The sequence below is a fragment of the Hippocampus guttulatus genome, chromosome 3 (genome assembly GCF_054856545.1).
Source record: "Hippocampus guttulatus isolate MCC_2025c chromosome 3, RoL_Hgut_1.0, whole genome shotgun sequence".
NCBI classification, from domain to species: Eukaryota; Metazoa; Chordata; class Actinopteri; order Syngnathiformes; family Syngnathidae; genus Hippocampus; species Hippocampus guttulatus.
The window spans coordinates 15,416,042-15,431,047 of NC_141263.1; the positions used below are offsets into that span (position 1 = coordinate 15,416,042).

The 15,006-nt window shown below is 43.0% G+C and overlaps 1 protein-coding gene across 1 annotated transcript; it reads left to right on the forward strand.

Annotated features, from left to right (window-relative positions):
• Positions 1–7,700: 7,700 nt before the first annotated feature.
• On the forward strand, positions 7,701–14,394 carry cmtr2 (cap methyltransferase 2). Its single transcript, XM_086107458.1, has 3 exons — positions 7,701–7,718; positions 9,614–10,882; positions 11,279–14,394. The coding sequence occupies exons 2-3, from the start codon at positions 9,620–9,622 to the stop codon at positions 12,323–12,325; spliced, it is 2,310 nt and encodes a 769-aa protein (XP_085963584.1). The 5' UTR covers positions 7,701–7,718; positions 9,614–9,619; the 3' UTR covers positions 12,326–14,394.
• Positions 14,395–15,006: the final 612 nt, after the last annotated feature.

Below are 15,006 nucleotides of genomic sequence, written 5' to 3' on the forward strand. Positions count from 1 at the left end.
ACCCTCGCACTGCTGGTCGTTTCTCTGATGCCTTTAATAACCTTTGCGTACCCTCGTCTAACACAGAGGAACTCACCTCTTGGTTCAACTCATCATGCCGTGCCATCCTGGATTTGGTGGCTCCTTCAAAAACTGTGCTCCCAAAACCTAAACCCGAGCCATGGTTTAACGACATTACCCGCGCAGCTAGGCAGGGGTGTCGCAAAGCCGAACGCAAGTGGAAAAATGACAAATTGCATGTCTCTTATCAAATTTGGAAAGACTGCTGGCGTAACTACCAGCTCACAGTAAAAGAGGCCAAAAGAGAATATCTGTCGGACCTTATTCAAGCTAACCGTCACAACCCACGCGCACTATTTAAAACAATAGATTCTGTACTCAAAACCCCTCTGCCTACTTGCTCGGATTCTTCACCCGAGATGTGCAACAGATTCCTTCAGTTTTTCATTGATAAGGTCTCTACAGGTAGGACTCCGGTCTCAAATACCGCATCTGACCCCTCTGTCCATGTTCCATGTTCAACTGTGCTAAATTCTTTTGAAACTGTGTCCTTGGCGCTTTTGGAGGATGTAGTTCGCCAGACAAAGCCATCTGGCTCCCCTTGCGACTCTCTTCCCCCGCACTTCTTTCAGGAGGTTCTCCCGAGTGTTGGCGCATCAGTCTTGGATATCATCAACAGCAGCCTCTCTTCTGGTGTAGTTCCCCAACAGTTTAAACATGCTGTGGTCCAACCCTTGATCAAGAAAGCTGGCCTTGATCCAGATGTGCTGTCAAGTTTCAGGCCCATTTCCAAGCTGCCTTTCATTTCCAAAATTCTGGAAAAAGTGGTGCACATGCAGTTGAAAATTTTCTTGGATGAACATAACATCTTGGAGGTCTTCCAGTCAGGTTTCAAGACGATGCATAGCACGGAGTCAGCCCTGTTACGCGTTTCTAATGACATCCTCCTGGCAAATGACTCTGGAGACCACGTGTGTCTAGTTTTATTGGACTTAACTGCAGCATTTGATACAGTGGATCACAGTATTCTGCTGTCTCGTTTGCAGCACTTGTTGGGCATTGGCGGCAGTGCTCTTGAGTGGTTTAGGTCCTATTTAGCTGACAGAACCTTCTGTGTGTGGCGGCCCGGTAGTCCAGTGGTTAGCACGTCGGCTTCACAGTGCAGAGGTGCCGGGTTCGATTCCAGCTCCGGCCTCCCTGTGTGGAGTTTGCATGTTCTCCCCGGGCCTGCGTGGGTTTTCTCCGGGTGCTCCGGTTTCCTCCCACATTCCAAAAACATGCATGGCAGGTTGATTGGAAGCTCTAAATTGTCCCTAGGCGTGAGTGTGGGCGTGGATGGTTGTTCGTCTCTGTGTGCCCTGTGATTGGCTGGCAACTGATTCAGGGTGTCCCCCGCCTACTGCCCGAAGACGGCTGGGATAGGCTCCAGCACCCCCCGCGACCCTAGTGAGGATCAAGCGGTTCGGAGTGAGGAACCTTCTGTGTCAGCCTTGGCTGCTCTGAGTCACGCACTGCTCCCCTGTCATGTGGTGTTCCACAGGGCTCAATTCTGGGGCCTCTGCTGTTCTCGCTGTATCTGCTCCCATTGGGTTCCATCTTAAGGAAACATGGTATTCCCTTCCACTGCTATGCAGATGACTGCCAGATCTATGTCCCACTGAGCAAGAAAGACGCCTTCTCATTAAGGCCACTCCTATCCTGTCTGGAAGAAAAAAAAACCTGGATGGCACAAAATTTCTTGAGATTCAATGAAAAGAAGACAGAGGTGATATTGTTTGGTCCCAGTGGCCCTTGTACATTCCATCCTGTAGACTTGGGCCCCCTGTCTCCTTATCTTAAGTCAACAGTCTCAAACTTGGGCCTTAAACTGGACAGTGATTTCAAACTCGATCGGCAAATTGGTGCCGTTGTTAAATCCAGCTTCTTTCACCTTAGACAGCTGGCCAAAATAAAACCTCTCCTCTCACATGAACACTTTGAGACGGTAATTCATGCCTTTGTCACATCCCGGCTCGATTACTGCAATGCCCTTTACTTTGGAGTCAGCCAGTCCTCCATTAAGCGCCTTCAGCTGGTCCAGAATGCCGCCGCTCGCCTCTTGACTGGTACTCGTAAGAGGGAGCACATAACTCCTACTCTGGCATCCCTTCACTGGCTCCCCATTCATTTTAGAGTTATTTTCAAGATCCTCTTATTTGTTTTCAAATCTCTGAATAATCTCGCGCCACCTTATCTCTCTGAGCTCATCCGCCCCTACACACCTGCCCGGCGCCTCAGGTCTGTGGACCAGACTTTATTAGAAGTACCAAGAACTAAACTGAGGCTCAGAGGGGATCGAGCCTTTTCTGTTGCTGGTCCCTCTCTCTGGAATGACCTCCCACTAAACATTCGGCAAGCCTCCTCGCTGCCCATCTTCAAAACCCTCCTCAAAACTCACTTGTATTCTTTGGCATTCGAGTCAGCATGACTTAGATTTGTTCTTGGTTTTACTGTTTGGTGCTTTCTACCGCCTTTATTACCGATTTGTCTTACTGTTTATTGTGCATGTTAAATTGCTCCATGTACAGCACTTTGTATGCAGCGATGGCTGTTTGAAAGTGCTCTATAAATACTGTTGACTTGACTTGACTTGTTGTTGACCCCTGGTGTAGAGGTCCGGGGTTCAATTACAGGCCCCGGTTTTCCTGTGTGAAGTTTGCGGTCCAATTTCCTCCCACATTCTCAAAACATTCATGGTAGGTTAATTGAGTGTAAATGCATGTTTGTCTCTGTGTGCCCTGCAATTGACTGGCAACCAGTTTAGGGCGTACCTCGCCTACTGCTCAAAGACTGCTGGGATAGGCTCCAGCATGCCCTCGGCCCTCATGAGAATAAAGCGGTTCAGATAATGGATGGATGGATGAGTGGATGGATCTGACCTTTACTTGATGTCCATACGTCTCTGCCTCAGAAAAATATCACTGACGAGCCCGACTATAGAAAATCAGAGTGTAATTTACTACTTATTATATTACCTAGAAATCGATATAATTATTATTTTGGAGTCATGAGCGACAGAACAGTCTCTTGCCAATCCCCCCCTCTGTTGGAACAAAGTAGTTTTACCAATATATGAAGGCGTTGCTCTGGTAGTTTTGCTTTTTTGCAAGAGATCGCAATCTGAGGTGAAGCTGGCTGCTCGCTGCCACACTTGTCATCATACCCATAAATTTCAACAGAAAATATGCATGGTAGCATTTCAAGGATGAAAACATTTTGACGATTAAAAAAGAAAATCAATATAAAGCAGACACAAGATAGCTGAAATGCATTATTTTTTTTAATGCAATCATTGTTTATTTTCTTTTACACTCCACATGCAGGTGATGTGCCAATAAAGCACCATTCTGGTGATGGAGGAAGATGCAGATAAAAGAATGCTGCGAGAACTGTAATGGCACCATGCCTCCCATTTGTTCATCTTCATCTGCAAACCAAGAACTAGTTTGCTCACAAACAGATGGACAAACTAAAATCAGTCTTGGCAGAGGTCTGTCATAAGGCCATTACAGCAAAACTAATGGTGGCTTACTTACATTCCGGTATATCATCTCGAACTAAAAACATACCAGATAAATGAACAATAATCCATGACATTAAGATTCAACATCTCAACTGGAATCAAACATCTGTTAAGATACTTTAACCAAAGTGGCCGGGCGGACAGACAGGCCATTAGCATCTCGCAGCAAAACCGCCTAAAACATTCTTCATTCTCTACATTAGATTATGTTTTCATTTTCCGTTGCGACATTCATTACTGCGCTGTCCCCTTTAGCAGTATTCTCAGTGTTATCGAGAAATTACTCGTAATGTCCGCCTCTTGTGGTGCTAATTTGTGGCGCTGTGTCTCTTAAATGTTTAATTGTTCCTGATAAGAATGTCAGAAAAAGGGGCTGGATTGTAATTGATGTGGCTACAGTCCTTTACTATGTATGTATATGTGTGCGTGTGTGTGTGTGTGTGTGTGTGTGTGCGTGTGTGTGTGTGTAATTAGATAAAAAGCAAGCTATTTTTTGAGATTGCTGGATACATGGCACGTTAGTTCTGTATGATATTACTGTGTAACATGTATCTGTACACAGTCCCTATATGCCTTTTTGATTATGCATCAAGGTTATGGTTGGCAGAATGAGGTCATCATGGATGGAGATAGCGTGCGTCCATCACTGTGAGGCTGGCCTGCAGGGTAAGCCTTGCATGGTAATAACTGTGTATATGAAGAAGAGACTTCTTTCATCACATTTGTGTGAAGCATGATCAAATGTGATGCACGGATGGTGTTCGTTTTACTCATAATGTCGACATAATCTGTATCTGGACGAGTTTCTGGCTCCTTGTGATTTTTGTCATCTTTATAATACAGTGCAGTATGGTGGCAGTGAACTCAAATCACCACTCTTGACAATAAGTATCAATTTGGCAAACAGTGATCAATACATAATAAAAGAGGCTTTAAGCTGTATAGTGCCACCCACAGTACAAGTTTACTATCCACCTAAAGATAAAACAAAGAGAATTTCACAGTATGTATTTAAAACAACCACCTTCAGTCTGCTAGCATGAAGCTTATGTTAATTAGCATCTATGTTATGGTGATTTAAACATTAATGAAACAGATTGAGTACAACCAGTCCAGAAACACATGTATACAGATAATATAGCAGTTGTTCCAGCCTTACTGTATATTCTTTATCCTCTGCATAGAATGCTTAATCTTAGGGCTGTACACATAAACTGAGAGGTGTTGGTATGTCTCACTGAACAGTATATATTTTTCCCAGTTTATTTATAAAATACATTTTATGAAGAAAAAATATGAATTAGATACATGATAAAATTGCCACAAGCAATGTCGTAAATGAGTAATAGCAGATGGAGTAGCATTGATGCAATGACGTTAAGCTTCATTGATTTTTCATATGATGGTAGTGTAGCTTGTCTGAAGTCACTCCTGTCACACAAAAACTCAGGAACTCATGTGTCATCCAGCAACAGTCCTGCCTGAGGCTCAAATCTACATCCCTCGGGTGAACGTTGAGTGCACTGACTAGCAGGCTAAGAGCCTAAGCTGCTAGCCCACCGGCTAGCACTTTTTTTTAAGGCTCTCGAGGAGTTAAGCTTGACTTGCGTGACATGAGGGAGCTGGCATCTGCTACACAGGCACACTGCATGGACTGTGTCTATTGAACTCAGTTCTCAAGCGACTGATGTGTAACAGTGACTAAACAATTTATACTCAATCCAACTGTAAAACTATGTAACAGTTGGATTAAGCGTGGGTTGATTGGTCATGACTCGAAAATGAGACACAAGAAAAATATGCACAAAATAGGAAGCAAATAAGTTTCCAATGTCCAATGTGAAGATTCAGAATGCATAGGAGAAATAGGGCGCACTGTCCAATCATGATTCATTAATTTATTGACAATAATTGGCCACTCACAAGTTAATCAGGCAACCACGTGATTGAGCTGTGACTAAGGTCTTGCAAATGACAGAATCCATTTTCAATACAAGCAACAACACCAACTTCATTGATCATCAGAACACTGGATAATTAAATCTCTTCTATTGGTATTAATTTCTCAGATCAAAAGGATGAGAAAAAAATTGATTTGCACAAATTAAGACAATTTTTTTTTTTTACTATTCTGAAGACACCACATGGAATCAGGACAGTGGGAGCAGGGTTGCTCCGACAAGACTTGTCCCAGCAGAATGGAGGTTGTTCACTGGATGATGCTGAGGGGGCTGCAGTCGTTGCTATGCTGTAATAATCCACACAGAGTATAGAATACATGCAACCACTCCTCAGATTGGCAGAATACATTTAATCTTTTTTTATAGTCACGCATGACCTTTAAAACCTCAACCTCCTCATAATACAACAGTTGTTGCACAAGCACATATACACAGACACATGCACATACAGGTTTTTCCCACATATTATTATCATTTGGAGGGTTTTTCTTTTTTGGTTGTAAAGTAATATCATTTTAAAATCGATTAGCCGATTGATGATTCCATCGACTATTGGTATAATCGGATGAATGTCTTCAACTGTTCTGTATGTAAATGCTTGAAGGTGTTGTGATTTTGGTTGTGTAAAGCACATTGAGCCACCTTGAAATGAAATACTGTATGTGAATCAAGTTTGCACATGCTGTAATCTATTGCAGAATGGTGCACTCGAATTGACCATGATATATTGCACATTTTGATGTGTCTTTAATTGAACAAAACAATATTAAGACAATTACAACTACTTTAAATTGAAGTAAATTTCATGAATCAATTTTTATGAGGCCCCCTCAATTTTTTTGGGGGGGGCACCCAGGCAATTGACTGTTTTTGCCTAATAGGTTTGCCCTGATTTGCACAATACTTGTCTTGTGAAAGGGGCAACCAAGTGTACTCCATAATGCACTCATTAATATTACAAAAGGTTCCAGTGGTTTAGCTGCAAATAGAAATACAAAATTTTTACAGCTACCATTTTGGAAATCCTAATTGCACCTGTATATCCCTGAGGTCCATTATTTATGAATAAGGCTCCCTCTGTGGGTGTCCTGCTTTTGCTTTAAGCCCTCCACTCCCCCATTTCTTACAAAACCTAATTTATCCTCATGGAACATGCTGAATGTACAGTATATGTACTATATATATATAGGAAATGGCCCCTAAGTAGAGAAAATAAACATCCATGCATAATGGTCATTCTTTGCTAAACTATATGGCAAAAGTCAGATTGGATCATCTCACATGCCAGACAGCTCTTATAATTATAAGGTACAGATCAGTATGTTGTCTAAAAAGATGCTCATGCAAGCCAGCTCAGTATAAAAAGAGCGTAGTCTACGTTAGAAATGTTCGAAGAGACATCTTAAATTGGATTATTTGCATGTCTGACATATTGTGAACAATGTGATTTGTCAAAGTGACATCACATTGCAGAGCATTCACGATTTATGTTAATGAATGTGCAACTCAGTGAAGCTCTGAAGACAAATGTCTAGAGGCATATTTAAAAGGCTATAAGCAAGCAGATGTTTTATGATTCATTTGGTAATTGTGTCTAAAACTGTTCTTGTGGAACTGGTTCAATGAACTACTTTGTATCTTGCATCTCAAATAAATGCAAAATGTACATGACATTGTCAAACTTAATTAGAGTACCGGTACCTGTATATACTTTTCTTTAAAATGTTCAAAGATTTGTACATTTTAAAGTACAATCAAATACTCCAAAAAAAAAGACAAAATATTACTGCAGTTTACTGGGTCACTTATAGTAGTTGTGACATTTTTCTTTGCTTGTGGATACATGACTGTACAGGTATTGTCTCTCGTGGCCAAGGAATTTGTTGTCACCGAAGAGGCTGCAATTAATTCATCAGGGTGCACAAACGATTTAATTGTTTACATTCTGTTTAGTTGCAGTTTTAAAAAATAAAAATAAATAAATGAATACAAATAATATTCAACAATGATTTTGCTAAATGTGCTTTTGAAGAAATTTACACAACGCCCCCAAATACAGTACCGCATATATTGTCCTTCAAAATGCCAGTGTTTACGCATGCGTAATGTGGGTCTGATAGATCACATGACTCGTTCATAAGCCTACATAATCACGTGACTGGGTGTCTTCCGGGGTCTGTGCTGCGGCTTGTCCGGTGAGTTTTTAACGCTTTGCGGCTGTTTTACATCTGTACTTAACTATACGTGTTGTTAAAAAAAACATTGCACTGAAAACATTTCCTAATATTAGACGGTTAGAATGTCCATAATTGGTTGTTTGGCTCTTTTAAAAGGTTACTTTTTACGCGATTTCTCTGTTGATAACGAAGTTTTGCTCTCAATTATCCCTGGTTTAAAATGAGTGTACCGTGACGACGAATGGTTCGTAACTCAACAATTCAGACCAGTTTACATCTTTTCAATAGAGGTTTTCATGTGTGGAGATCATTCCAGAATTATAAGCACCGCCATTTTTGGCAAAGTGGACCACTTATTATATCAATTTAATTATGTTCTCAAGAAAAATGGGCAATAAACCCACATACAGAAAGATCGGTTAACTGTACACTTTTTATGAGGTATCTGTCATTTATATTTTGCTGTACCTGGAGCAACCCTGATTTTGATACTGAGGCACCGATAAACATGTTTAAAAAAATAATTAGGGAACTGACAACAACATTAATTAAATATTTTTGAAAACAAAATGGTGTTTGCATTTAGTCAATATGTTAGGAATTTAGGAAGTTATGTATTTTAAAAGCTTCAAAGAGCAGGCAAAAATGAAGGTACGGTCACTTTCTCCATTGGTACATTGGCCAATGACTTGGCCAATTGGCCAATGAGTGTCTGCAAAGCGGTGTGAGGCTGTTAGGAACAAGTCAGAGCAAAGAAAGCATTTTGAGTCGCGATGCGCTTAGGGAATGGCATGTGCCGTGAAAGCCAGTTATGTCTGTTATTTGTTTGGCTACAGGAGAGTCCCACACCATCACCGAATGCTCATTTAATATTAGTATTAGTCCAATCTTAACAAGAGGGTTGCAAATTCAATACTAAAGGACTAGTTTTTGCTCAAGAGTAGATGCAAAGCTATGTTAGCTGCTGGTCAAAACTAGGCTAGGTTCACACTGCAGGTACATCTGACCCAGATCGGATGTTGTCGCCTATGTGCGACCTGCATCTGATTTTATTTTATTTTTTTAATGACCATTATTATTTTTTAAATGACAGTCTGACGGCTCAATTCAGAATTTTTTCTAATCCGACCTGGGCCACTTTCATATGTGGTCGTAGATCAGATAGATACATATGGATGTCTTTTTTTTTTTTGCAATGGGACTGCAGTCTGAATGACCAAGTCGCATATGTCTAACCTATATGTCACCAGAAGCCCAAGGTGCGCTCCAAGCAGGCAGGGGAAAAAGCGCTTGGGAGTGAGATTGACTATTTGATTGTCCACGAATCTGCAGTTGGATTGAATAGCAGTGTTATTTTACTCTCTATAGTTGACTTTAATTTCCCCCCACTTGAAACATGAAGCATCAAGTGGACATTTGTGGTGATAGTAGCAATTCACCTACACAGACAGACGGTTCATTTATTACGCACGGCAATGACATGACGTCATCTTTTGTAGAGATCTCCGGAAATCAAAAGCCTCTCCCCATTTCCCTAAAAATATTTATACCTCCTCTCGCATCCCTCCTCTGGAGATGATTAAAAAGATGAGCCGATACTCACTGGACCCCATTTACTTATGTAAACACGACATTGTGAGTGACGTTGTCTCTTCTTCTGCGCATGCGAGTCACTTCGGGGATGCACTAGACAGACTGAGCTCGTATTTGATACGTAATTTGAGATTTTGTTCTGGTCCGATGAAACCAAGGTAGAAATTCCTGGCCATAAACACAACCTGGGTTCATCGTAAATGCCAAGATGATTTATCTTGGTCACTTTTTTGTCATTTGGACTTGGGTTTATGTAGACTTTTTGTGTCCACCACATTTTGTGTCTTTTTGATTTGACCAAACACCTTTGTCTACCACAGCAGGTTATGAGGATGATTTCAGGCAATGGAACGAGGAAGAAAGTCTGCAGGCAGCAACTGCAAGTGAGCAGCGTTTCATCTTGTGATGCTGACGCATCGACTGAGATTAAAAGCCTATTCAGTAAATTTAGAACCTATCTCAAGCCGTCCAATGAGGAATGGCGCAGCCCTAGTGCCAATGTCGCCCTCAGACCACACGCAAAAGTAGAAAACTGCCGCCTTCAGGCCCTAAAGGTGTCCCTCAATGCTGTGAAGAACCAGCTCAGTGACAAGAACATCGAAGTGTGGCATAACCACACCAACTCCACCAACCGGGCTGGGAAGGTCATCGCCACAGTGCGCTCTGCCGCCAACGCGGAAATCTGCACTCAGGCATGGTGTAAGTTCTATGAGATCTTGGGAACATTTAATCTTCTTTCTGAGGAGGCACTGCACTCTGGGGAGCTCAACACTGTTCACCTATGCGAAGCTCCCGGGGCTTTTATAAGCGCCTTGAACCACTACGTCAAAACGTGCGAACGCACGCGCTATTGCGACTGGAGCTGGGCCGCCAACACGCTCAACCCGTACCATGAGGCCAACACGGGTGGCACGACCATCGCGGATGATCGGTTAATCGCCAACACTCTGCCGTGGTGGTTTTTCGGGTCCGACAACACTGGCGACATCATGCTCCAAAAGCACCTACTGGAGCTGCAGACGTTTGTGGCAAACATGCGGCGAGTGGATCTGGTGACGGCGGATGGGAGCTTCGACTGTCAGGAGAACCCTGATGAGCAGGAGGCGCTGGTGTCGCCGCTGCATTATTGCGAGGTGACCGCCGCGCTGCTGCTCCTCAGCTGTGGCGGCTCCTTCGTACTCAAAATGTTCACTCTGTACGAACACTCCTCCGTCTGTTTGCTCTACCTGCTCAACTGCTGCTTCCATTCCGTGAGCGTCTTCAAACCGGCCACAAGCAAGGCGGGCAATTCCGAGGTTTACGTCGTGTGCCTCCACTACGATCACAAGGAGGCCGTGAGGCCTCTGCTCTCCAAGCTCATCCGAAATTACGGACCGCATCTGGCGGAGAGAGAGGCGCTCTTCCCGGAATCCTCGATCCCGCCATCGTTCCTCGCACAGCATGAAGAGCTGTGCACATACTTTCATACCCTGCAGGTGGAGACCATCACAGAAAACTTGAGATTGTTTGAAGGAATGAGCACCGAGCAGAGGGAGAGGCTCGACTACATAAGGGATTGTGCCGCTCAGGAATACTTGCAACGTTTCCAGGTAGGAAGTCGCATCATTTTACTGCAGCGCTCCAAATATTTTTAAAAATTGATTAGTTTGTTGATATATGAATGAATCGGATTTTTTAAAATAGTTTTAATTTCCATCGCTATATACAAATCAGGAAAAAAAAAAAGCGTAAACGTGAATAAAAATCAAGTGCTGGTCTGTAACATGTCAGGAAATAGGTTAAAGTGTTGATCATTGTTTTTCAAAGTAAAAGCAGATGTTTGCAAATGTTTTATTTTGATTCTACGCAAAAATAATTAGTCTGCTTTCATGAAGGACGACAGAAGTAGGCACTACAACAGAGAATATTGAGTGTTTTATTATTTCTGTTTACTACACAGTAGGTGTCAGGGTTCACTCTGGATGAATTTCTGTCTCCGTGCTCAGGTGAGATTCCTTCCCCGGAGTCGCTGGATCTCCCGCAGCGCCATCAGCCCCGCCTACTGCCACGGCTCGGTGGGCCGACCTCTGGGACCGAAGAAGCAAGCGGCAGGCTCCTTCAACGAGCGCCGGGAATTGCAGACCCTCAGCTGGAAGGAGCGCGTCGAAAGAAGTTGCCATGCCGACTGGATACAGCGGCACTGCCGTGAGACAGATGGGACGGACTGCGTGCTGCGAGGACCCCTGTCCGGGTGTCACGTGGATTCCTGGTACATTGTCGTCGGCGCAGTACTGCCCGTGGTCAGAAACTCTGCGTTCTGTGCTGGAGTCTTGTTAAACTATCTGACTGAAGCACAGCTGGCGTCAGCTCAGAGAGACTTGAATCAAGTGCTTCCGTGTGACGCATGCCACACGGTTAGCGCCGCGTCCATCTTGTCAGACGTTGCGGGTCTTTGCACTGATAATAACGGGACGAAAACGAAAAGGCAGTGTATGGTGTTCGGTAGCCGCTCGGAGTGGGACGCCAGTGGGAGCCAAATCGAAGAGCTGCTTCTCACATTTCCTTCGGAGAGTTTGTATCCTCAAGGAGGCCACGGCGCGTCGCACGACGGAGCGCCGGCGTACCAGCATCTGTTGGTCAGCCGTGTCGTGATGTCCCTGCAGAGGCTGACCTCTGGAGATGCCCTGTTGCTGCTCGTGCCATCCGCGCTCACCCGTGTCTCGGCTGCGTTGGTGCTCTGCTTGCACGCTTGTTTTCGCTCAGTCAAGTTCAGGTGCCCGCCCCCGTCAGGCGGCGTCGGGGCAGTGCTCGTATGTGCTGGCTTTTGCCCTTCAGCTGCGGCCCAAATGCTGCCGGCTTTGACAGAAGTCCAAAACTGTATCGGTGAATTGCTGAAAGGCGAGGACTCAAGTCAACGCCAGCGAGCTTGTGATAAACAGGTGCTCCAATTTGTGCCCATGGAGGAACTCCTTAATGGAGGCTTGACTGACTTCCTGCGGACCATGAACGCTGAAATCATGCGACACACACTGCATTTGCTCATGCAGACATAGAACGGGCGCGACTATACCAGTTAATGCCTTAAGAAGCGTTATTTTATATTCATATGGATTTTTTTTTTAAATTAAGAATTTCTGTTTTTTGCATCCTTGAGTATTTTTGAGGGTGCTGTCATATGTGGAAATATACTGTATTGTGTTATCAGAAGGCGGTCCGGTGTATGAGTGGTTAGTGCGTCGACATCACAGTGCAGAGGTACTGGGTTCGATTCCAGCTCTGGCCTTCCTGTGTAGAGTTTGCATGTTCTCCCGGTGCCTGTGTGGGTTTTCTCTGGGTTCTCCGGTTTCCTCCCACGTTCCAAAAACATGCTTGACAGGTTGATGGAAATACTCTAAATTGTCCCTGGGTGTGAGTGTGAGCGTGGATGGTTGTTCATCTCTGTGTGCCCTGCGATTAGCTGGCACCCGGTTCAGGGTGTCCCCCGCCTACTGCCTGAAGATAGCTGGGATGGGCTCCAGCACCCCCCGCGACCCATGTGAGGATAAGCAGATCAGAAAATGGATGGATGGATTTGTGTCATCAGATTCAGAATCTGATTTACTAATACTGAATGTTATTACCCTCAAAACATAAAGCAGCGTCTTTTTAGTTTAAAAAAAAAAAAGGAAATCAGCCTTCAGCTGCTGATTCAACATTCATGTTAAAATTCTGCAAAATATCACTTGTCGGTCACCAGGAGAAAGAAGCCTGGCCAAAGCAATCATTGGAGCCGTCATCCAACGTAAGCCAACAAAGGAAGTTTATATGATTGACTGGCATTGGAACCTGCTGCCTCGACTGCTTTGGTCTGGTGAATCTCAAGTTAGGTTTTGAAGCTGAATGGTGAATTTGATTGCAGCTGGATTTTGATTGTTTTTTTTTTCTCCCTCTTTAAGATGAAAGTGTTTATAGAATATTTTGATGGTAATAAAATTCAGTCTTAGTGATTCAAAATCTGTCGGCATAGATTTACTTAAATAATCACGTTACATATTACGCAGAATGGGTCCCAATTACCTGGAGCAATAAACCTTAAAGCTCTGAATTTTTTTTTTTTTTTTTTTTGTCATATTTGCTGAGACTGTCAGTATAAACCTGACAATAGTACATTTGTAAAATACGCGAGGGGGGAAAAGATCATCCCACTACGGCTCCATCGTTTACCCTTAAATTGATTATTAAGACACCACTGTGCCTGGGTAAGAATAACCAACCGGACAGAAAGCGTAACCGACAAGGTTACATTTGTAGGTCTCTCATTGGTCATTGACAAGCCACACCCCCTGCAGCCTTATGCTGACATGTTAGTTTGGGATCAGTGAAGTGAGGTTTCATTCAAATCTTCCTAAGTGTTTTAAAACGGCAAATTCCTTTACATAGAACTGCAGAAGTTGTTCCTGCATACGACTTTCTTTTTCTTTGAAGTTGTGGGCTTTTCTTTCTCTCTCTCATTATTTGCACTTTCCCCTCCAGCTCTTGAAATGAATGTTTTTTTAATAAATTTTTGATAGCTTGTAAGTTTCGTTTTTCCCCATATGTGACCTAGACGAGCGGTCAACAGAGCAGTTACCTTTTTCAGACTTTATTTTTCTTCCACTCATTTGTGGTTGGGAACGCTGTGACAAATGATTGACACCTCCTAAGTCATGCCTTCTGTCTCTGATAGGTTGTTTTTCCTCGGGCGTGCTTGTTTCTTGCATATCAAATTAGAGGCACAAAATGGGGCCATCAACAGCAATTTCTTTTTATGGATCATATTTATAATTTATGAATTACTTTCAAGTAATAATGACTGTTTTAACAAATGTGACAAAAATAATTTAGATGGTCTTCTGTGATAGTTGGGGTTTCCCCCAAAGACTTGACATTGTTTCAAACCTTTGGGTAACTATTTCATCGGCAAACTCGGTTAATTTATTTTTAACCTGCCTTTTTGAAATACTATATTTATTTCTAATATAAATTGTGAGACAGAGCTGAGACGTCAAAGAACAAATTGTTAAGCGTAAAGAAGGCAGAATGTTAGTTTGTTGTCATGTTCTCCCGGATTGTCGCAGTCCAAATTAAACTATTCATCTTGCCATTGTATGTTTATTTTTTGTGGGTGGGATAAACAACAACAAAATGAAAACATTTCGAAAATAAACGGATGTGGCTCTTGAGCCGATCGTTAGGTACTTCAACTCAGTGAAGATCCTTTCAATATGCTTTTAATTCAAATGTGTCAAAAAAGGCTATATAGTGGAATGATTGTCCTCAAATTCTCATCCTCAGATGATTCTCCATTGTGAGACAAATAAAGGTTTTCTGATCTTATCTCCTGCAAGTTTTTTTGCAACTGTCCTTGTCAGTTATAAATTACAATGTATAGCAGCATATTTAGCCGGCAAATACCATATATCTTCATGGACTCAAATAACACACCTCATGTGGCCGCCATCAAAAGCAGCAACATTTTCTTATGTTTTGTTTTATTTACGATTTGTAAGAGCTTCTCCATGTCAAAAGCTAAAGGATTAGACATGCATGCATCAAATTCTTTTGCATCCGTACGGCACACAACTGAAAGTTGCTTTCAGTATAACTCATGCATAGCTGTAGTCACTAGGGGTTTTTAGGGGAGATTTGAACAACCAAAATGTCCCCCGTGCAGAGTGTCGAGCCTCCTGTCAGTCACAGATGGCTAGTGAGCCAC

Excerpts from the sequence above, each read along its gene's own strand:
- cmtr2 (XM_086107458.1), top strand. The coding sequence starts at position 9,620 with ATGAGGATGATTTCAGGCAATGGAACGAGGAAGAAAGTCTGCAGGCAG. Across the intron at positions 10,883-11,278 it reads AATACTTGCAACGTTTCCAG|GTGAGATTCCTTCCCCGGAG; the intron begins GTAGGAAGTCGC and ends CTCCGTGCTCAG.